The 26,183-nt window shown below is 32.2% G+C and overlaps 1 protein-coding gene across 1 annotated transcript; it reads right to left on the reverse strand.

The window, feature by feature from the left end:
- Positions 1-8,905: 8,905 nt before the first annotated feature.
- On the reverse strand, positions 8,906-25,929 carry LOC128225817 (multiple epidermal growth factor-like domains protein 10). The gene is made up of 6 exons (XM_052935713.1): positions 25,801-25,929; positions 14,147-14,258; positions 13,054-13,203; positions 11,954-12,094; positions 11,706-11,843; positions 8,906-9,147 (listed from the first exon to the last, which is right to left on the reverse strand). Exons 1-6 carry the CDS (start codon positions 25,927-25,929, stop codon positions 8,906-8,908), a joined length of 912 nt encoding a protein of 303 aa, XP_052791673.1.
- Between the last annotated feature and the right edge of the window lie 254 nt (positions 25,930-26,183).

Genomic DNA, 26,183 nt, shown 5'->3' on the forward strand with positions numbered 1-26,183 from the left:
GAAGTGAGCATTTTGAATTGCATATTTCCTTACAATGTGATATAGCATATATTTTTGGTTTAACGTCATTTCCACCATAATCTTAATGCAGTTTATACCGATGTCTTCATCTTTAAATGGACGTGAAAACAAATACAACATTGCAGTTATATCAAATAACTCAACTTTTCGACCAGCCTTTTTTAAAACAACGTACATTTCGTTTTTAAAGGTTCCACATTTGCAAACATATAATTGATGTCCTTCGTTCCAAATATAAAAATACAATCAACTTTATACTCAAGATGTTAAACGTGGTTATATTGATCTGCGAAATAATTTGGTATTGACACATGAAAACAGAATGCATTTATAACCCACTGCCAAGAAAACCGAAACCTCTTCAGTTGTTGACTGTTTTTTTTTGTTTTGTTTTTTATTCAAACCTATACAAAAAGCACTTCATACAGCTATTCGTAGAAAACGTTTGACATGTATATAAAAAGTATCTTTCATATGAAGAACCAATTGTTTTGCGATTTTCTGATATACAAAAAAAGGGGGGAGATTGGGCGAAAAAAAAAATGAAAGAAAGAAAATACCCATATTTTTTTTATATAATAAGAAAAGAAGAAGAAACAATCTGGCTTTCTAAAATGAATTATATATCTGATTATTATAAAAGAAAAGCCCATTTTTGCAAATGGACATTTAATTTATCTTTTATAATAGCTATTTCACGTTCAATATTGATTCGAATATATAAGTACTTTTTAAAATTTCGGAAGTTAGGAATGGTTTCTCTGTTTTTTGAACAGAAAATGTTGAATTTTAGAAGTATAACTATGAAGTTAATGCAGCTATAATTTCTTTCAACGGTTATTCTTAATAAAACATTTTTTAGATTAAGTTCAATTCTTATATTTTTGAGTGGAGAAAGCGTTTCAAATCATTCCACATGTCTTGTATGACATGGCGTTCCCAGAACATGTGGTTTATTGTTTCCTCAAAGTTGGAACACAAGTTGCATAAACTAGAATTGGATAAATTGCATTTAAATAGACATGTATTTGTTGGTATAATTATGTTGATTATCTTAAACTGAAAGGCTCGCATACGTGTGTCAATGGTTGCTATATATGGCAGGGAATATACTTCCTTCCAATTAAGTGTTTCGTTTAAAGATTTTTCCCATATATGTTTATGTTTTATTTTGAATACGTTTATTATACAGAATCTGCGTTATCTTCTTTTGGGTCTTAATTTTTTCCAACATCTATTTTTTTCAACCAAAACCGTAATATCTGATATTTTTAGTTCAATTTTCATATATTATTGATAAGTTGTAGATACTTTAGATAGTCACGATTGGGGATTTCGTATAGAAGTTGCATGTTATCAAATGAATAGAACTTTTTAAATCTAAAGTCGTGTTCGAGATAGAGTATCCCCTTATCGTGCCATTCTTTATAATATATTGTTTCATTATTACATTTTAATTCGGAGTTATTCTAAATTATGACTTTTCTTATGTGTGTGTGTTGGCTTGCTTTTTTAAAACATGTTCCAAGATGTAAGGATGTTTTGAAACAAATGTTTTGACCACAGTCAAATATGATATTTCCACCCTTTTTGTAAAGTATTTTATTTTTCCATTTCCCATGATTACTATCATCAATTAATCTTTTAATCCAGCTTGATTTTATAGCTTGTACAAATATTTTTAAATTCGGGAGCCCTAATCCCCCATTTTCACGGGAGAGGTATAACTGTTCTCTTTTAATTTTGTCAGGTTTATTATCCCATATAAAAGCAAAAATAGATTTTGTTATCTCGTTCATCAGTTGATCAGGAGGATTTGGTAACAAAGTAAAAGGAAAAATTAGTTTTGGTAGGGCGAATGTCTTAACTACATTAACTTTTCCAAGAAGGGTTAACTTTCTATGTTGCCATTGTTTAAGACATTTGTTAAATTCTTGCACTTTTGATAAAGTATTGTTGGTCAAAAAAGAATCTCTATTATTGGAAAATATGATTCCAAGTGCTTTTGCAGATGTTGAGGTCCAAGTAAAACGACTTCCCTTACTATCGTTTTTGAGTAATTTATTTTTAATCCAGACGTTATTCCAAAGTCTTGAATTGAATGAATTAGATTTGTATATAATTATTATGACCTTTCATTTCCATTATTGAAAAACGTAGCATCGTCAGCAAATAATGTTTGTTTTATATGAGAGTTTTGTATTTTAATACCTTTGATTTCAGGACAACATTCAATATAATTTGAAAGTATTTCAATGCATATTAGAAAAAGAAAAGAAGACAAGGGACACCCTTGTCGTGCACCTCGTTCTATAGTAAAACTATCCGAGAGATGACCATTATTTAGAATAATTCCTTTAATGCCTGTATAGAACAATTTTACCCATTGTATAAGCTCCTCTCCGAAATTGAAGTGCTTTAAACACTTAATTATGAATTGGGGATCAATGCTATCCAACGCTTTTTCGAAATCAACAAAACTGAGAAGCCCCGATTTATTTGAGTTATTCAAATATTCAATAATCTCTTGAATTAGTCTAATGTTCTCCCCTATATATTTCCCTTTTATAAATCCAGTTTGATTTGGTGAAATTACTTTATTTATTATTTTCTTTATTCTATTTGCTATTATCTTCGTTGCGATTTTGTAATCTATATTTAAAAGACTAATGGGGAGCCAATTTGAAAGTTGTTCGAGATCTTGACCTTGCTTTGGTATAAGTGAAATTAAACCTTGTTTTTGCAGTTCAGTAAGTGATTGAGTTTCAAATGAATAGTTAATAGATTTTACGAAATGAAACTTTAAACTATCCCAGAATACTTTAAAAAATTCAACAGATAATCCATCCGAATCAGGGCTTTTATTTACACTCATTTCGTTTAAAGCATTGTTGCTTTTGTTTCTGGTACAGATTTTTATAAAATTTTCATTGCTCTCTTAAAATATCATTTATGTCCGTTAATACAGTAAGATTTGATTTAAGCTTTTATATTGTTTTCTGTTCGTAATGACGTTTTTCGAGATTACCAAAATATCGACTGTTTTTCTCGTTGTATTCTACGTGTTGAGCTTTTGAACGTAATACCATTCCGTTTATTTTTGCTGTCGTATAACTATCCAATTCTTGTTTGAATGTGGCTATTTCCTCTGCAAAATCTTCATTGCTATTAGATTGTATTTGATTTTGAATTTTATTTAGATTATCGATTATTTCTTTTTCTTTCTTTTCTTTCTCTCTTTTTGAATAAGTTGCGTATTTAATTGAAACGTTTCTTATAGTACCTTTAATAAGTTCCCAAAGAGTGTTTGGATTACAGTTGTTATTTATTTCAACAGTTTCTCTTATAGCAGTCTTAATTTGATTTTGAAATGCTATGTCATTTATAATGCTGTTATTTATTTTAAAGTAACCAGGGCCTCGTTTTTGGTCAAGTGTGTTAAGGGAAAGTACTACAGAAGAGTGGTCTGTTTTAAATCCTGGTTTAATGTTACATTTAGGGATAGTGTTACGTAAATATTCAGAAATAAGAAAATAGTCCAAACGGGAATAAATGATTGGTTTTGTATTGGAATGCCAGGTGTATTGGTGCAAATTTGGGTTATTTGACATTTTTTATTCGTATCTGATCTACCATTTCGTTTGTCAATTAAAGGATTGAGCACAGTGTTGAAGTCACCGCGTATTATTATATTTTTTTTCATTATGCTAGCTACAAAATTTTCAATTGTTTCAAATACAAAAGTATTGTTATCATTTGGGCCATAAACATTAACAAGAGTCACATCTTTGTTATTTACTTTTATATCGAGTGTTATTAAACGACCTACTATTAACTCATTAAAATTTGAACACTCAATGTTTGATTGTCTGTTTACAAGAAAGGCAACGCCTTCTTTATTTGATTTGTGTCCACTAAAGAATGAGTGACCTGTCCAGTCTTGTTTCCATGATAGGCTTGTTAATATATCGGAGTTGGATTCTTGTAAAAAATATAATGTAGTAAGATTTATCTTCTAGATATTTAAATACATGTAAGCGTTTAAGTTTATTTCAAAGTGCTTTAGTGTTTAAGGTGCATATTGTGATACTCATTGTTTACATATGTTAACAACTAAATCATTTCGAAAGACCAGTTGTCTCGCAAAAAAAGAAGTTTTCCATAAATTCCATACTTTTCAGACGTAATTCAAGAAAAAAAATGAAATCAATGTAAATAATGAAAAAATAATAATAAATGGTTTTGTAAAGCTACAGTTCAAGTTATAAACGATGACAAGTATCACTAGGATACCCATATAAACACTCATACATACACATGTACACACATTTACACAGTCATACATAATCTCTTAATACAGATTCAATTTAGGAATAACATAGCAAACATGCTAAATTCATGTTTGTATGTAGAAAAACTACATATCAATTTTATAAACGACATGTTTGGAGCGATCATTAAAACAGATTTGCATATATAATACAAAGATCAAAAACATATTGGTCAACATATGATTTTTAATCGTGTTAATAATGTTACAAAGGCGAAAGTATTGCCTTATCCCTGCTCTTGGTTAAATTATATGTTGTGTATCATTATCTAACCGGTGATATATTTCGCATGAATGCGGAGTATTATGCAGATTAGTTTGCATTAGATACGAAGCATAAGTTGTGATTAAAGGGTAAATGATTTTATTTTTTAACTTAAACCTGTTTGTACCCTTAGTAAATGTAGATTTAAAGTATATTAAGAAAGCATAAAAACTTGCATTACTACAAGTTTTATTTATAAGGGAGCAACAACAAAAAAAGAAAACAAAAAAAAACAATCCAACTTCTATTAAGGTTTTCCGATACAAAAACGAAATGAAAACCGAAAACGTTGGGCGGATTAAGGCAGCATTAATTATCAGTGTATTATCTGTTATTATGCTAAAAAATCAATATTTATGTTTATAATTACCGTTTTAATATCCATAGAAAAATATCTAAAATATTGGATGCAAAAACGCAAGGAAAAATTCAGCAACCAAAAAAACACCAAAAACAACAACAGCAACAACAACACATTTGTAGCAAAGCTGTTTCAGTGCTTCTTTAAATTAGAAAACGAACACTAGACATGTTTCATTTTGTGCTGTATGAACTGTTTAGATATGACATTATGTGCTTAATAAATGTTATATAATCATAAGTTAGTTTTGATTCCAATACATGAAACAAAATACTTTAGAATATTTTTTTACAATGAAGCTATAAGCGCGTTTGGTGAAAAAACTAGTACATATAAAAAATCAAAAAACAAAACAAAATTTTACTAAACAGCATATTAGTAGTTAAGCTACAAGATGTGGAAAAAGGTTACACATTATTTCTATTGAGATATGATATTAAATGCTTAAATCAACATGTTATATAACACTGGTATTAGTGAACTGCACGCCTGTTTTGTCTTATCGTCTGCTGATCAGAAATTAATTGCCTGCATGCTATGAAAATAGCCATACCGATCCCTCATGATGACTTGGTGATATGAAAATGCCTGTGCTCAACTCTGAGCAATAGTTTGGGGCTAAACTATAGATTGAAATAAACATTTTTGTACGCGCGTGCGTCCTGATCCATGAAATATATTGTACGGTCACATCTTGAATATAAGAGTCTAAGGTATATATATATGGTAAAATATAATATTATGTGTTTGAAAATTTGGCGTTAATTATTTTTTACTGCATGTACACATGATAAACTAAATCATCCACAGACACACATTTACTAAAACCGTAATCATAAGCAAAAGAAATGAACTGGTTTACTCAATAATATAGATTGCGTAATTGTATAACTCTTAAAATGATTAATATTTAACTTACATAAGTTAGCACCACCATAATATAGATTAAAACTATTCAAGCTCTGGAAAAAAATCAGCGCTATTATGATAATTACACAGACCTCAAACACCAGTAATACCAATAATCATCAAGTCAAACAAACTTGCATCATGTCAGTGGGTTGCTGGCGGGAATGTCTCTTTGCATGCTCACAGCCCTCTCCATTCCTAAATTTATTTAGTTAGCGAATACATGTGAAATGGATTTTTTCAAGCAAGTGGAGTAATGATAGTGATATTTTTCAAACTGAAGAGCAGACATACAATGGACGAAGCATCAAACATGATCAGTGTGGTAGCATTGGTTTGTAAACTTATTATCTTTTATTTTAGATAGTTTGAAATACAAACTAAAGGCAGTTTGTTTCGTTTTCGAATTTTCCGTCCGGAGACATATCTTAGACTTGGTCCCGGTTAGTCAGATTTTGTTGAAATATACAGAAATGCATGAATGGATAAGGAAATGCTTGTTAAATGATTCATGAATCCGTCTATTTACAGCAGGGTTAAGGCCCTTGCAATTTTCACTTAATTTTTTTAGTGTAAAAGGTATTCAAACGTGCAGAACTTTTTTAAATTCAGGTGGATGAAATCTGGTTAAAGTTTGTTTTTTTAATGGCTTGTATGAATTTGACAATTATACTATTTCATAACTTTTCCCTAAAACCTAGATTAGTTGTAGAGTTTCTAATTGAAAAGCCAGTTTAAGAAACACGAACGTCGTAGTCGGGAATCAACTTATGTTACACGCATATTGCCAACTGTTAATGAGCCAGCATATTTTAGTTTGTGCATTGATTCTATTCGTCCGTCTGTCTGTTTCACGCATATTCTCAGAGTAACAATACTTCACAAAAGTGTTAACCAGATTTCTTTGTTATGCACCTTATGACTAATGTTTTGCTGTGCCAAGTTAGTACAAAGATATGGCCCTAGACCTACAGTTATAACATAGCTTACAAAGCATTCCTAAAGTATATGAGTCAGAAACAGAAACGTTAATTACTATGTGTGAAATGTGTTTTATGGCCCGTCGTTCTAGCGTAGGGGGCATCTGTGTCCTATGGTATAATTACTTGTTATAAGTCGGTTAAGCTTAGCAAAGTGCTAATACAGTAAAGATAATACATAAACTGCATGCATGTGTCTATGTGCTTCAATGTCTTCTTTGGAATACCACCAGTTTAAAAAACTTAAAAGAAAGATGCACATTTAGTCAACGTCTTTTGAATATCACCTCTAAATAGACTTTATTTAATAAGATAATTTTACCTCAAAATATTAAAGGACATACCCGATTTACTTTAACAAACATAAATTCCGTTATTTAAATATGCTGGAACAATTTTTGAATACCATCTGATTTTGAAGTTTACTTACAATAATGCATTATATAAAATACAATCCTTGGGAGAAGATTGGTTTAAAATTATAAATAAAGTAGGCTTAAATAAACTTATTAAATAAAATGATCATATTTTTGGTTTCAAATCATCTGGAAATATTCCCATAATGTTTTGGTAATGTTACCAACATTTCAAGATTCAGTTCGTAATATTTCCAGAAAACCTGGACATCTCTTGGCATACTTTTGATTATTTTGGGAATGTTACCAGAAATGTTGAAAATCCCTGCTTAAGTTTTCAATACTATAACTTGAACTGTTTGGTAACACTCCCAGAAATAACAACTCCCTGAGAAACCCTCTGTGGATATTTCAAAGGCATTCTGTTGGATAGTATTGTTCATCTGGTAACATTCCCAAAAATGTTTTTTTAGAAAATCTCTCTGCATTTATAATATCGATCACTTTGGGAATGTTCCCATGAATGTGCGAAATCCTTCTTCCATTACTTCACAATGTAGTGTTTGGTAATATTCCCAAAAAAAATTGGTAATGTTACCAACTATTTCAAAATTAATTGAAAATATTTCCAGAAAACCTGGACATTATATGCAAGATAAATTTCAGAATGTTAGCAGAAAATGTTCATAATTTCTCTGGGAATGTTACCAAATATTTGTGACCATTCCTAGCTTTTTTTTCTCGGCATAATATTCATGATTATATTTTTGTTTCAATTCATCTGGAAATATTCCAATAATATTTTGGTAATGTTACCAATATTTTATGATTCAGTTTGTAATATTCCCAAAAATCTTGACATCACTTCGCATGATATTGATGATTTGCGGAATTTTCCCACAAATTTAGAAAACACCACCATAACCTTCTTTACTATACTATGAAGGATTTGGTAACATTTCCATATTTCTAGTCCTACAGAAACGCTTTGACGAGATTACAAAGGGTTTCTGTTGGAGTAAAATGTTACCATGCTGTAAGGGAAAGTTGCGTTTTCCCTTTTAATTTTGCGGATTATTTTGAGCATTTGTTTTAGTTGGGAATTATTTTGAACGAAGGTGAATGTTTAAGCATTCAGCTTCAAGAAAACGTTTTAAAATATAATGAGATTAATAAATTACCCTAATAAAAGTTTTTTCCAATAGAATTCAGTATTAACTATAGGCAATGTTTTCATTTTCAAATTATTGTTTTTGACATATTTTGCTGTTGAAAATAGAGGCACTCAGTTTTGCGAAGTAACTACAATTGATTTTTAAAGTACTTCTAATAGATGCAATTTTACTTGTATATTTATAGTGGAAATATCATTGATGTTAGTTCAATGATAAAACTAAATATATCACCGAAAAGCATAACAAAACTAGGTACAGCTGAATAATTTCATCTCTATCATATTGATCTACAGATAGTTAATGGAAAGATCTTTTAATGTTTGGGCAGGTGAAACTGATTTCACATATTTTCCCAATCAGATCGTTAACTTCTGATTGCCTTCTTAATATTCAAAATTAGTGTGGTGTCCTATATTAATATTCGAATTAGATTGGAATAGTTGTGAAGTGAATAATTGCAGCACGATGCGTTTTATCTTTTAAACAAAGAAAGGAAAGCAGAATAAATTCAGTTACCAGTATTCCTTCCATACACGCGTATGTAGCTAACTGCAGTTATTACTGCAAGATCAAGTTGTAGCCATGATCTTGAACCTTCCGCTACGCTACACCGTTGACAGAGAGCAATGTCATCACTGGAGGAATTCAGAAGAATTTTCCCGTCAATGGACCTAAATGCGTCGCATGTTGAATATGTATTTGATATTGATGCTGTTACATCTGTGTGTCCGGGTTTGATAATGTTATTGTCTGAAATATGATTGACTTATATGTATACAAACATTATACGTTTATGCCAAGTTTGTTGTTCTTCATTGGTAAACGCATCAATTTATTGCATAAGAATCAATGCAATGTTTTGACATAATGATAAATGAATTAAAAGCGATTTAATAAAGAATTCAATAGAGGATTTTGAGGGAAAATATGAATATTTGTATTATAATAGATAAACTATTTGTTTCATTGACAAGCTTTTATTAAAAAAAAAACATTAAAAGAACACTTTAATTGAAACAACGATACACCCGATCATATGGAAGGGATTATCCGCCAGTTAATGCATCCTGCTTTATGACATTCTCATTTTAAATTGCAAGTGCATTCGTCTAAATGGCAGGTGCCTTCGTGCAATTGCTTCGTGCCTTTTTGTTATTGACAAACGCATTTGTCTATGTTTAGAACTTCAAGGTGCCTTCACTTAATTGCTTAGTGTTTACGTCTAAACGACAAATGACATGCATCAAGTTCTTACATTTAAATAACTAAATTGTGTACAAAATTACAACTTAACTATAAATTCTAAATAACTAATAGTATTTATATACTGTTATAAGACCATTGAAAGCTGAATTAATATTCATCAACAGCAGTATGCATTTGTCAATAAGCATATTGACGATAGTCGAATGCATCTAGACAAACGCAACTAAACAAATGGAATAAGAAGGAAACCAGTAAATATTGGCATCCTTCGACAGCAACATTAAATGGGAATGGAAACCAAAAGCTGGTACCTTTCTTATCCACGGGAGAGCACTCTCGCGACTTTTGCTTCGGGGGCAGTCGACAGTTTTCGTGCAGGAGCTGTCAAAATCATATCTAGAAGGGGTAGTGTATGACATTATCTGACCCTAAAAAATTGATACTGCTTATGCCCCATTTCGATCTAGAATTGTTAAAATTATCTTGGGGAGTAACCCCAAATATCCCTGCCAACACCTTACACCAAAACAAAATCCCTGTCAAGCAACCATTTATAACCCTAGCAACTAAAGACCAACATATAACAATGTCATGGTAAGATTAGATTTTCTAAATTTGACAAGGAGGGCGGTAAACGTTTTGGTGAATATCTTTAGGCGTAGGGAGCTGCAATCCAACTGCAATTAAGAAAGTCACACTTTAAATTTTCACCGGGCTTATGTGTCCGGTAATATCCTCGTGGGTGGATCCAGGATCTGACTTTAGAGGGGGGTATAACTTATGGGTGCAACTTTTTTGACATGCAGCCCTCCCTAAGGTGTTGACGGTGGTGTTTGGCGGTACTCCCTAAGATAATTTTAACAATTTGTGGTCCGAAATGGTGCATTTGGGACCCATTTTATTACTTTTTGTCTTCGATATTGAAATAAAAAGTTAACTTGGGCGATTTGAAGGAGCCCCCCCCCCCCCGGATTCACTAGTGATGCCGATAACAGATTTGTAGTATACATGCTTTGTCTGTTCTTAAGCCAGTGAAGGCAAACATGGAAATGTGAGTAAACAATGAAACATAAATGGCCTCAGAAATTTCAAAACATGAATGTTATTCATTGAAAACTGTTTAAAATCTCACCGCCTACCAGACAACACATTTTAAATTCAGGCCGAAACGCAGGTTAGAATTTGGATATGTGTCTAATTCAGTACCGTATAAAAACATCCAGGAAATAAAATCAGCAGAAAAAAAGCATCTAGCAGTATTAATATTTTAGGGTCAGATAATGTCATACATTACCCCTTCTAGATATAATTTAATCTCCCGTGGATAAGAAAGGTACCAGCTTTTGGTTTCATTTCCCATTTAATGTTGCTGTCGCAGGATACCAATATTTACTGGTTCCGTTCTAATTCCATTCGTATAGTTGCGTTCGTCTAGATGCATTCGTCTATCGACTATATGCTTATTGACAAATGCATACTGCTATTGATGAATATTAATTTAGCTTTCAATGGTCTTATTACATTATATACATACTATTAGTTATTTAATGTTTCTAGTTAAGTTGTAGTTGTGTACACAATTAGCTAGCAAGTTATTTAAAAGCAAGAACTTGATACATGTTATTTGTCGTTTAGACGTTAACACTAAGCAATAAAGTGAAGGCAACTGAAAGTTGTAAAAATAGACAAATGCGTTTGTCAATAACAAATAGGCACGAAGCCATTGCACGAAGGCACCCGCCATTTAGACAAATGCACTTGAAATTTAAAAAGAGAAATGTCATAAAGCAGGATGCATTAACTTGCGGATAATCCCTTCCATACGATCGAAGGCTAATTTTTTCAATCATTCGCCATAAGGTCAAATTAAACCTTAAAAGTTAGTTAACGTCGTTTGGACGTACACATACGTTCACAAGTATCGTTGTTTTAGATCAAGAGGAACGTGTATGAAGATATAAGTTAAATACGTGCATACGTTATGAAATTTAAAGTATTTCTATTTATAGTACAAACCAAAACAACAACTCATTTAATTATATTTAATTATGCCCACGTTCAAATGAAAATGACACAAAATTAAGGATCATATCATTATATACCTTTACTGCAGTTGTTGCCTGCCCAGCCAATTGCACACCCACTGCTACAGTCTCCATTCGTTACATTACACTGTTCGCTTATGTTGTTACAATGACACAGTCCTTCACAATTATATCCAAATGTGTTGTCTGTGCAAACTAAAATTGACAATAGGTACACTAACAAAAGTTTTGCAGTCAAATGCAATGAATGTATTAAATGTTTAAAATATGTTAGAAAGAATGTAAAACCATGTACATATGCGTACGTTGATCACATCTTGATCCGCTGTATCCCATCTTACATCCGCCTGATGGACAGTTTCCAGATATCCTATCACAAACCGCATCGACCAGGCAATGACCACAGCGGGAAGAGCAATTTTGACCGTACGAGTAGTCGTCACAGGCTGAGTAAAATAAAACAAAACCACACACTAAAAAGAACGTAGTTTTGCTGCATGCATTTGATTACATAAATATGTTAACACTGAATGCCTTAAGTGTCTATAAGACAAGACGAATCAAAACAAAGATCTCTGAACCACCATAAACAATCAACTAATATCACGATGACTTACTCTTACATAATTCCAAATTACCATTGAATGATTTATAAAGTATAAAAAATTATAGAAACTCATATGAGTCATTAAAGAGATAACACTGCATCTTGTCTCAATGTACCCATATAATGTGAAACGATTTCTATAAAATGGTATTTTTTATTAAAAAGCACGTTTCAGTATTGCAGGAATAACAAACAGCTGCTCCGGAGACATTTTTATGAGTGCTCTATAAAGAACAAATATGAGGGTTTTCGGGAAATATATTATTATATATTGGTATTATATTTATTATTAGACAGGTTTTGGTGAATCCATTAAACGAATTGGTCAATACCTATATTCGTATTCCAAGAAAAACACGCACATGTCTTTATTATAAATAAGAGCAGTAGCAGGTGATGTGGCCGTGCTTTAATTGTCAAAAATATAATGTTAAACTCTTATGATATTTACAGTAACTGAAATGTTTATTTAAAAAAATGAAAAGGTTTATTATACCTCCCTCCTGTTTATGTTATGCAACCATGAGGCTCAGGCGGCCTTTTATCTGCATTTATTTCTTTAAATTATACCATTTGATGTGTTTAAATGATGTACCATTTCTCTACGCTGTTTAATTTGTGTTGTTCAAAACTGAGTTCAAACTTATTTATGGTGATTTTTGCGTTCTCATTGTAACTGATATCTTGCAATATGTTCTGTACAAATTGTCGGTAATTAAGAAGACATATAGGACTACTATTCGTGTATCATTGGTCCACATTTGTCGATGTACGATGATTAAACGTTGCTAAAAATACCTGTTTGACAATGGTCATCCCGCGTGTAGTCATAGCCCGGGGCACAACCACAAGAACATTCTCCCGTGGTAAAATGGCAGGTTTCTCCGTTCAAACAATTCCCACTGCAGCTGTCCTTGCATTTGTGCCCATAACTGCCAGCCGTACAGGCTGATAATGAATACACATTTGTTTAAATAAAAATTCATGTGAACCTTTGTATCCTTCATTATTACATGTAAATGCTGTATATAAAAAAAAATGTTTTTTTTTGTTAATTGTCTGTTTAAGACTTGCGCCAGTTTAAAAACATTATGGATGTATCTCTGCGTTTCAATTAACTTATCAATTGTTAAGTTTGTGAATAGTTTAAATGTTGCCTTGATCCTGAATAATTTTTGCAAACATTCCTCTGAATCAGTTTAATTGTAATACAGTCGTATGGTGCAGACAATGAACGATTGGTAGGTAGAACAGTTGATCTGCATTATCATTGTTGAATTATCTCAAATAATACTTTAACGACAAATATCTTTTTTTTTAATTTTCATGACTATTTGTGTTTAAGAATTCTAAGAATCTAAAATTCGCAAATGTCTTAAATCGCATGCTTTCTGCCATTGTATCAATATAATAATTGCATTTTCCGAAAAACTGTCATTAAACTAAATGAAATATTGAAATGCCATTTAAACGTTAACATTTACGAACGATATTACTCGAAACATTCACATTACATGTACTACAGTTTAAGCCGATCCATCCATTTGCACATCCGCTACTGCAGTTTCCACTTATGACGTCACACTGTTCTGAATCATAGTTACAGTGACAATGCCCCTCACAATTATATCCAAACGTTTTGTTTGCGCAAACTAAAATAAAGAAACGGTAGGTTTTAAGATCAACTTATAAACTATATATCAAATTAAATCAAATCGAAGTTATCAATTTAAATGGAAATTGCAAAACATGTTTTTCCTAGAAACCTTATTGTCTACGCAATAAAAACGTCTCACTGTCTGTTGTGACAAAATAACGAGCTCTAAACTTACATATAGCTATTACATAATGAAGACTAAACATACTTTCATTACATGTGCCTCCCTTGTACCCCCGTTCACATCCATCGCTGCATTTTCCGGATAAGTTATCACATATCGGGCCGTCAAGACAATGGCCGCACTTTGCGGAGCAGTTTTGACCAAACGAGCCGTTAGTGCAAGCTGTGAGTAGTATTTACATTAAACCCTTAATTATAATATATGGCGAATGATTTTTATAGTAGTTCCTATCATCTTAACAATGAAAACATGGACCGGTTGTGTTACAGATATCAGTACATATTTAATAAAATTCGCATGAATAGGCCTGCGTTTTTCTTGAGTGATATAAATTATATACAAAGAGAGACACGAAACAAAATGTAATTGAAATTTGCTTTTAAATTTTCGAACTACTCTTTCTTAACATTCTTATTTTATCACGTTTGCGTTCAACTACTACTCGGTTGTTTTCACTGCATTGAAAACTAGCTGATTTAAAGAAGAGTAATTAATAGTCCAAGTTATAATAAGAAATTGTGAAGAACACTGTTTATGAACAACATGATAAAAATGAATTATCGTCGTACTTGCTCCGCATTTTGCGTCCCTATTGTAATCATAGCCAGGTGCACAACCATTTAAGCATACACCAGTGATGCCATTGCAGGTTTCTGTGTTAAAACAGTTTCCACTGCATCTGTTCACGCATCCAGGTCCATATTGCCCGGACAAACACGCTATAAATGTCCATACGCATACATTATAAAACATCAAAAACAGCTCAGACCATACAACACATAAACTTAAGGTTATAAGAATGAACAATATTATTATATTAATTGTGACCAGAAACTTGGAGCGGACTTTAAAAGTTCTGCGTTCTGTTTTAATACATTTCAATAGTCAATTTGTGAAATCGTGTAACATGAATCTGATGTTTAATGAATATATTGAATAAGATCCGTTTAAACTAGATACATTATCGGCTTTTAAGGAATAAAATAGGCACGCACTTTGGTTACAGTAAGTGCCATTAAACCCCGATGCACATCCTCCAGGACAGCTTCCATTCTTTAAATCACAACGGCTACCGTTTAAACAATTACCGCAATGCTGTGCACAGTTTTCACCGTAGTAACTGTTGTTGCAGCCTGCAGGTTCAAATATATATCAAATATATATTGTCATTTTGTCGTCTTGATGTTCAATATGTTGGCAAATGATTTCTGTCCTACCTTCGAACATTAAACTTACATAGGAGTTAATTTACTACTTTAATTTATTAATATTAACTCCGATGTAAGTTAAATGATCGGATTTAAGAAATAGAATATACATAAAATGTTTAATGGCATTTGAAGCCTTTAAATGAGAGATTATATTAATTTTAATTTTAAGCGATAACTCCTCTAACTATATTCCCTATAATAGTACAAAGCAGTAGGACAAATGTGGCTCCGTTAAAATACCAAACTTATTGTCAGTTAGTTCCAGTAGGTATGTCCGAGTAGGTTTAATTGTTCTACTACATATAATTTACTTTATGCGACTGACTCATTTGATCGAACTATGACTTACTCTATTTTATAGAAAAGTTTACAGTTTATTACTTGTCATTGAACGCAGCAACACTTACTTTGAGAGCAAAGTGGTGGGATCATATATTCACATCCCTGAAGACATCTCCCATTGATACTGTCGCACTGTGCAAATCCCCCAATGCAATTACCGCAATGGCCAGTACAATTGTCTCCAAACGTTCCGTGTTGACATTCTCAGATGAAGCATTGGGAAAATATTTATTTATATAAGAACTGATAGTATGTCCATGTAACCTTATCTCAGAATAAGCAAATACAATTTAAAAAATCAAATATCGTTGTTGTTTTTTATTTAGTTTTCGAAAAATCATTCGTTTTTGATCGCCGGACATTCACAATGAAACAAAGACGGCCTATAACTGTTTCAAATAGGTATTAAACATATCGCTTAAAGCTAACTTCCTTTAGTGATGCTTGTCCTATGACGATACGAAAGCATTTACCTGTTTCAAATACGATCACCTCACACAGTGCCATATACAATGTTCCTGAGATTGACGTGATGTTGATAAAAGTAGCGAGTCTAGGAGGGGTTATCTGTTTATTTAATTCTATTGTTTTATTGTCGCCTGGGATTATAACAAAATCATGCTTTTGTGCATTAGTTATTGATACTTGCAATCCACGACTTTGTATGGGTTGACCTGAAATAAATACGTGTTTGTCATTAGATTATAGTATACTTCAATTTGTGAATAATTGTACATTATAAAAATCGTACACTATAGGCAAGCAGTCAAAGCAAATTTTGCGTTTATTATTAAGATTGAAATTACGAATAAAACGAACGTGCCAACTAGAATGATATGTTGTTTTAGTTTAATATTCTTGGCAGTCGTTGTAAAATATATAATGTTTAAACTAGAACGAACAAATTTAAGGCTTTTTATGTACAGAAGTACATGATTTGAAATAATGTGAAACGCTGGTCGTGCTTTTAAGCAAATAATCAGAAGTGATTGACATTTCATGCATATATATATATATATATATATATATATATATATATATATATATATATATATATATATATATATATATTGCCGCTGTATTGTGCAACCTTGGTTTATCTGTGATATCAAAGCGCCATATTGTCTCTACTGACCTTACGCCAACTCGAAGATGACCGTCAAATAAAGCAAATTAAATGTTGTTTACGATTCTGTTTTAGTTTGTCAAACTTCTATCGAGAAAATATTACGCACTCATTTACTTATTTTCTTTTGCTGGGGTTTCTGAAAAAACTATATCTCATGGCGTGACAATATTCGATATTTGATATTTAAGTGATAAGGTGCTCTATTTCTATTTTCGTCACCATCGTTATGGTAGTTGTTGTTGTTGTTATTGTTAATAATGTATAACCATAATTATGCAAATGAAAATACCATGTTACGCAGTTAGGATTACCATGTGCATTTATAGACCTTAAAAAAGGATTTTGATTCTGTATAAAGAAAAATATGTTGAACAAGCTGTTCAAAATAGGGTTTGATAGGACAATCCTTAAAATATTAAGAGTGCACTCTAAGAAAAGTCGAGTGACGCACCGTTGCAATTCATTCTCTGTTTTCGTTGATATATAAGGGATATTATGATAGGACACTTTTCGGGTGATCTGTATCACATCGAGTTCGTTGTGTAAATACGTATCCGTCGAGACTGCATGTTTACTAATCAAATAAGACGTTGCAGGTTAACGTCTTTCGGTACGACGCGGCCAGGCCGAGGACGCCTTAACAATGAGGCCACGGATATTGGTAATCTTAACCCTCTGCTATGCTTTTGACAGAAAGTGTTGATATACATTTGATAAATATGCTAACAATTACTTATTGTTCAATACGAATTGAAACTGATATACTTATAATTATTTATGGTCCAAATTTCTCTAAATGGGTGTATCTTTGGTGCTGGTGTGTATGTCATGGATCATGCATATGTGCGTGCATGTGATATTTCTGTATTCACTCTACATGTGTTGATTGTTTATGTTATGCACCCCTTGCCTAAAAAACGATATCAAACAAGCTAATTGTTTACGATAAGGACAAAATAATTTACCAGTAATATATAATCTATTTTTAGAATACTCAGAACTGTTTCTGTAACAGAGTATTTTCTAAGGTTTTAGCCAGTGCACATACTGTTATTCAATTTTGCAGATGATAACAGTGATAGGTTACTCAGTAGAAGAGTTACAAAGAGGTATAAACCATCTTTATAAGTATTGTTAGGGAGGTATTACGCGTTTGCCCTTGGCAGTGGGTGAGTTAAAACGGGTGTTAAATGTTATTAAACTAACGATTGTTATTGCATTGTTTCACATTATTTCACAATTACAGAGCAATTACAATCTGCTATGGTAGTTGTGTATATAACTTATAATATCTAAATGCCCAATTCTCTACGAGATTGGCGAGGCAATGTCAAAAGACAGTAACTTCAGGAGTGTTACAACATAACTCACATATAGCTTATAACCCATTGTATTATTATACACACTCCTTTAATTCAATACATAGTTATCTTCATCGGGCAACAATCTTCATGGTACCCCGCACTGTTACCCCTCTAGGTCACTACTTTTATATAAATTGGTTTACAAAACCGGCGGGTCGAATTTTTTCTTCCAAAAGTACAAAAAAAATAAAATTGAATTTTACTTTTTTTCAAAATTATTTTCCCGACCGTATTGATTTTGGTACGAAACGGAAAAGAAACGAACATATAAGAGTACGAATGCAGTAGATCTCGACTGTTTTTAGTTTGTCCCGTAGGCATATTCACCAATTTATAGTGATAGCATGTGAGCCAGTCAACTGTTATGGCAGCGTCGGAATTGACGATAGCAGTCATATCATTCATGAAATAATTAATAAAAATATGCAGGAGTTGTTAAAATAACAATAGCAATAAGCATTGATAAATGTAACAGCCGACACAAACAATAACTGTCACGTGATTGTTGTTTTTTCCCCGCCAATTTAGGTCATGAAAACATTGTTGTTTATAGATAAAAAACAAAAGTGTCAGCGTCTGCCATTGAATTAGTAGACACAAATATCAGTAAATTATGAGTAAGAAAAACATTTTATAACATTTTATGGTTAAATATCCAATTGACAGAGCACTAAGTGTGAGTGGTGAAATCGAAAGTAAAATTTCTAAGTTGACACCGGTGACCTAGTTTCACAATTTAATCTCAAGTTCGGTTGGTGGTCTTTATGGATTTTAAATCACAGAATGGTTTGGAAATACTTGTCATTGAGTCAATGTAAAGCTTGTGTTTATTCTAGATTACAGGTTTATTCATGTATGGGTTAATAGTAGAGTAAAAACAATGAAAGAGTTGAACACATGTGTCAATGACATTTACTGATGTCGGGAGTTGTAACTGTGCAAAACATTTAGATAAAACAACACGGAAAACTATTTTGAATAAGTCCATTTCAATTTGTAATGAACTTGATATTGTACTCTAAATGAGATTTGTTGTTGTAACCAAGGAATACTCTTTAAAATGAAAAATAAACAAACATGAAGTATAGATGCCCTGTGAACGCATACACTAAATGGAGGAGTTGGGAGAAAATTAAAATATCCAATATATAGTTATGGATTTCTCTGTCAGTTTACTATTATTAATACATAAAGTTAAGTCACAAGCTAGATTTATTATTTTGCTTTGTGATTTGTATGTACTGATGTGGTAATTTGCTGCAAGATTTGAATTTGAAATGGATTTGGTGAACACCCCATGGTAAATATCCCGGTCCGAAAATATCCAGACATAGCATGGATCGGGTTACACACAACTAGGACCGAATATTTTTAGATTCCGCATGGTAAGGGCTATTAAAACTCAAATCTAGGTCTAGTTTGGTTTTTTGATTTTTAGGAATTGTTTTTACAGTTTTAAAGCTCAAATGTTCATACAATGTAACTAACTTGTTTACAAAATTGGTAATTATTTCACTTTATTGACATTTTCCGATATTGAAATAACTGAAACAATGTTTAAAAAGCAAAATGTAATGTATTGTTTTAATAAAGTGCAATTTTTGTGTATTTTAATGTTAAAAATGCGCCTTCTCTTTTTTTTGTAATTTAATATTGGTCAGTTTTTATGTGTTCTTAATTCACTTTTGCTTTAGCATACCCTTAAAGCTAAACAAATGTCTTGCTGAGTGAAATTAACTGTATCTTTGATAAAAAGTGTAGTTTATTTATGTATACAGATTTTATAGTCAATTTCATTGACGTTTTATATGCACGGTATGTAAGATTTAAACTGTGTGTTTAATTAGAACTTTGAAACGTTGAGTTTGCACCAATTTCCGCAAGGAAACACCCATGATTAATAATTAGTGAAAATAAAGTATAATATAATGAATATTGCCTGTGTTTAAAATGTCGGTCGACAGTATTACCTCGAGTATACAAGATGCACTTTTCCGAATGTTTATTCTTATTTTTAAAGGTATAACATTGATACCAATGATAATATCAAATAGATGCGCATATAGACCGTGTTGGTAGGTGTAAATACAATATATATGGTACTTCGCGCCAATATACTGACAAAGGAGAAAATACTGAAACATAAACTGTGAAATTATCGTTCACTGTGATAACGTTTTTGTGATGTTTCTCTGTGGTGAAAATTATACAATTTAGAACTGATAAAAATGACTACAGCTGTTATTACTGATATCATTTAAAATGAAACCCTCAAAGTTAAAGAAGTATTTAGCATTATACAAACTTATTACAGACGTTTACATTAGCGATAATTCTTTTTTCCATGGTTCAAGGATTAATTTATATGGTGTTAAAAATTCATCTACTACCGACAAATAACATGTCAAACTATTCTAAACATTTGGGTACGTAGCAGAAAATAGTAACTTAAAAAGAGAAGACTGGTGTGTTTAAAAAACAGTGTTATATTGTACAACAAAAACAAAACCTATTTGCAGTTTAAAACATGAACAACTTACCAAAAGGAACATAGATTTTTATTAATATTTTAGAACTATTGCGCTTCCATAAATGAACTCTTTAAGAACAACTATCGCTATTTTTTACAGTATTGTCTAGATTTTATATAAAGGTGAGAACAATAGAATTCACATCAGTCGACGGAGTCATTAAATCTACATTATTTTATCTGAACTTATACAAAGAATTTGAGCGTATATTATTCCCAGTTTTCAGAAATCGTTCAGTTTACGCTAATGAAATGACTGAGTGGAATACGGCTTATTAATCGGTTAATATCCTATAACTGAATGAAGCAGAATTTTCAGCTTTCCTGCAAGCAGAAATGACAGAAATAAGATCATAAGACCCGAACATTCAGATCGAAACTCTTATAACGTCTAAAAACCTCATTTGTAAGGTATGATATGAGCAATCCGCCTCTAGAATTAATTAGCCGTTAATTATGTTTAATGATCCCAATTGACCAAACTAAAATGAAAATGACACCGTGAACGAATTACGACCGGACGTTCTATTAACGCTTCCTATAACTTAAGGCAAGTAACTTGACGAACAAGCATTTATATCCTGTGCAGATTACCTTTTGAGATATTGTGATAACATTTTCACCTGGTCGTCCAATTATTTGAATGTGCCCAATAAGGTGCTCGCCGCCTAAATCGAGTGCCCACCAAGGGTTCGCTGCATTTGTAACACTACAGGCTTGGCAAAGTTCTTCATCATTTGAACCCTGGTCTTCGATACCGTTCAAGGCTTTGTCAGCTGTGCATGTGCTATAATTGGACGACTGTGTTGCAACGCCATTCACTATTTGAAAAAATGCATGCAGTTTACAACGCTGGATACAATGTTACTGATTGAAATAATGGTTAATGTATGCACTACACGGAATAAATATAAGTTTGAGATTACATAAGTGTAAACATCTTATACATTTGTGAGATATTTTGCCCTACCTACACTCTTGCAATAACCTTAAACACTATCAAAACTTATAATACTCAAAAGAACTTACATCGGGGAAGTCCAAACACTTAAACGTTACAAATTGTCATAATTGCATGAGGTGCATGTCCGCCTTCTATTCTAATTGTTCGTATCAAACGGTTAGGTTTGAAATAAGCTTCAAGAAGAGTATCGTTTTTGTAAAGCAACGTAACATTTTCATTGCCATTTGCTATCAAAGTAATATTTGCAAAATGAGCACCTGAAATACAAAAATAATATGATGAAAACGTTAGACATCTAAAAATGAAAAAGGCGTACGTTCTTTTAGAATTATTATACTTCTTCTGTTCGTTACAAAATTAAAAAAAATATGAACAATAACAAATTAACTGTTTGTTTTTTTGTGTCATTTACGCAATGCCGCCTGTCCCTTTGATGTAGGTTCGACAAGACCGAAAACATGAAAAATAACTATACTCTAATACCTAATCGCATTACAGCGAGTTCATCGGCGAAAAAAAAGAACAAACTGTAAAGACACTTACCAATCGTTGAGTCAAGACGCCCCAGAACAACAACTCGGCTGACTGCATATATTTGCATCAAATCAATATCAATATGTCCCGGTGCTGCAATTGCTGCACAACAATTGCATGTGTCTGCGTATTGACTGATATCAGTGAGAATTCTACTAGGAGCCCATGAGGAATAATATGGTGTACTTGTGATAGTGGGAGTTATGTCAGGCTGCTGCAGAAGATCACGATCTGCAATCGATGACTTAAGTTGAACATTTTTATCATGTGTTATGATGAGGTTTTCGATAGATAAATAGAAGCAATTATATAAACATTGCTGTTTAATATTGTTTGTTATGACGTTACATATATAGGGTTTAGTGTAGATTGTACTTATTGTTATTTTTACCTGATAACACGCCATGTGAACCAATCCAAATCAAAACTAGTATTTTTATTTTCATCTTTACCGATGCGAAAAGGGTGAAATTGATCATGTTTATGACCTGAAAAAAAAGCACAAATTAAGGGATGTTTAGGATGTACATTTCTTTAGTCTGCTATATTATCTACAAACAGAAATTTATTTTCAATGGGTTTTTTTAACGCTAGAATATTATTTTAAGTAAACAACTTTACATATTTAATAATTACCAACTTTCTGTCCCTGAAGAACTGTCCAGTTAATCATATACACTTACAGTTGTATCAGAACAAAGCAGTTTAAACTATCATGAATTTATTTGTTCACGAGGCTTAATGGAACCATTTATTGTTATTTTATGAAAATACATAGAAGTTCCCACATACAATATCGAACAGTTCTTTCAAAACAATATTGTTGTACAAGCGCGACAGTCAGCGGGCGTATTAAGAAATATGTCGTTCGATGATTGACCTATTTACATAAATAGGCATGCCAGTACGCCCGGCCTTACAAATAATTTGGACCACTTTATCACATGGTCGTTTTGTGATCCATCTCATCGGGGTCAAATAACATAGAACATTTTGAGGCATTGAACATGATTACTTAATGTTTCAATATAAACCAATAAAACCGATATGTTGCATTACGATGTCCCAAATTTGCATATATGTTTGCTTCCTTTAGAAAAGTAATACACAACATTTTGATAGGTCAACATGATTATTTGGAATGTATTATATACGGAGCATCATATGGATAACATTCCCTATAATACGTTTTAAACGCGCCTAATGTTATGTCTTAGCCAGTTATTGAAAAGCTCAATATATTTAGATATGTTCTATGATGTTTAATACAGTTTGAAACTTATGACAGTTTGAATGATAGCACAATTCGTATGAAGTATGCTTTCTGCGTTTAAACTAATGTTTCTGAGTGTTTGCATTAAGAACGCATGGTGACGGCTCACTCATGTGTACAGGCGTACACTTCAAAATATTTAGCGCACGCGGTTGGTCATATATAACGCAAGCAAAGCTCAATTTAGTTTACAATCAAAAGTTGAAAAAGTGTTAAACGGAAAGAGGGTTAATTCTAAAAACCGGCCGTGTGATATATATGCTGTTGTTACGGCCTGTTTGTTTAGCAGTACTTACCAAACATAGTAGATGTATAAGGTAAACGTAGAATGCACACTCTAAGGCAGTAACAAATAAGCTACTCTAGAACTGAATCATACGATGGCTTATTTGCTATTACTGTCATAACATACATTAAAGTTAACGCTAACGTTTGTAATACTTTCCACTCCCTTCGAAGACATTTTGATTTACGAATATTTTTATCTTACGTAGGTTCATTTCTGAAGTAAGTATTACAGCATATCGCTGTATTTTATTGTAAAGAAAAAGACTGTATACACCCCTTTTGGAGGGGCCGTATAATGTGGCAGATGAGCTACGCATGCCCGTCTGTCGGTTCTTGAACTATTATTGGCACTGTAGAACCATTTTTCTTTTAGAAAAATGTCTTCTCCTATTCGAAATATAATATTGAAATGAGGAAAAAATATGTAAACTAGAATCTAGGAACTGATATTGTTTAAAGTTTCCATATAAAATTAAAGTTTTTAAATACAATGGCAACAAGTCATGGAGACATGCAATACCGTCTGATAGAAACAGTGATCAAAGTGCTGAAAACACTGATGGATGATTAGTAAATTGTACAATTAAAACATAACTTATCTAGCTTAGTTTACTGTTTTAAGTTTTCGATTATTATTGAAGGAATATTTTGAACCAAGTACGCAATTTTTAACATAACGAGTACAAGTTCTATCTGTAATGAGTAAAATTATGTTAGCTTAGTTTAAATCTCAAATAACAAATACGGTATGAATGGTTTGAAAAGAAAAGTCTCCACACTGATTTCAAAATCAAAAACACAAATAATTATGTTGGTCAGATTTTGTTATATAATACTAAGTTGTTTAATCACCAATCATCATTTCTGTAATCGTTAGAAGTTTATAATAATAGTAATAGTCAATCGATTATCAACTTTTTCAGCTGATAAGTATTTAAGCAACACAAAACACGTATTGAATATTTTAAAAACTTTTACTAAAAGCAACCATTTCTAGAAATAGAAAGGACTGTAGGAGTTACTCAAAATTAAGACTAAGATATGAATATGATGATAACAGCTGTTCAATATTTTCATTTACCCGTCTACAAAAGGTCGCGTGAAGACATCACATTCCAAATGAAAGACACATGATCAATTGCGATCGCCAGAACTTATAATACACAAACGATCGACCAGGAAACGTGTACAGTCGATTAAAAAACATCTTATTTAAAAACTAAGAATATATACATGAGAGCAGAGTTACAACCTGCACAGAGAGGCATTTATTGCCTAGAAAACACGAAATCATGAGTATAAAAATAACACGTTTATTTGTCATCATTACATCGTAACCCACAATATGTTCAATAACTGTTTTAACTTCTAAGATATAACACCAAATTAGGATACTTATAAAAATGGGTTTCGCCACATACTAGATGTACTCATATTTAAAGAGAAAGTCCACTTACCAAACAGAAATTACGTCTTCACTCATGATTATACCACAAGATATTTAGCCTAAGATTTTTTAATTTATTGGTTTGATAAAAGTCAAAATTAATTTAAATTGTATAACATTTGTATGGATACTATTTAAAGTGGGTTTTGTCATTAAAATGCAGTTCCGCTTGAATTGCGATTGTACTTAAACAAAGAAATGATACACAATGTTAAGGAACTATGCATTTCTGCATCGATAAATAATTACTGATGTATAGTATTAGGAACTGTTAAGTAGTGGTTAATAAACGGCGCCGGTCTGTTCATAATGGCACACCTGGTCCGTATTAGCTCGAGGTGTGCCATGATGGACAGACGGCACCCCGGTGCCTTTCTCAGCCACTTTATTGCATATGTTTTTTTTTTTTCATTTTATAAGACGTGTATGACGGTCTTTAACTACACATTATTAACATTGATTAATTTCAATACAACGTGTTAAACGCTGTGATATTAAATAAAAACATGTCGGAGAAAACTATTTTAACACAAAAATAATCGGCCCGTTGAATGTGCAGTTAACAAAAGATATCATACGGGGATTATTTTTGCTCAGCAAGCATGCCTTCAGAATTGTGTACAATTGGCAAATCAACAACATCAATGATGTCAGACATAGATTCATTTTCATTTTCGTACTCATTAGCAGTGATCATGTTCATAGCTTCCTCTATTCCTTGAGATGCTGTGGCAAGTTCATCGTCAGACATTTCAGCAGGACAAGAATACGAGAGTGTCGATGAATTTACGGTAAGAACTCATGTTGACATTTCCGGCTATCTCTCTAACGACACGGTGTTATATTGGTTAATTGACATCAAGTCTTTGTGTCCAGACAATTAGGCAACATCATTTGGCGCAACATTATTGTTTAATAACTTGGTAATTCAAGTTTTTCTTCCACTGTGGTTGGTATGTCTGCCCTAAATCCCAGAAGCCCAACCCAGCCTTTTCGCTCATAGTC

This window comes from Mya arenaria, chromosome 3, assembly GCF_026914265.1.
Source record: "Mya arenaria isolate MELC-2E11 chromosome 3, ASM2691426v1".
Lineage (NCBI taxonomy): Eukaryota > Metazoa > Mollusca > Bivalvia > Myida > Myidae > Mya > Mya arenaria.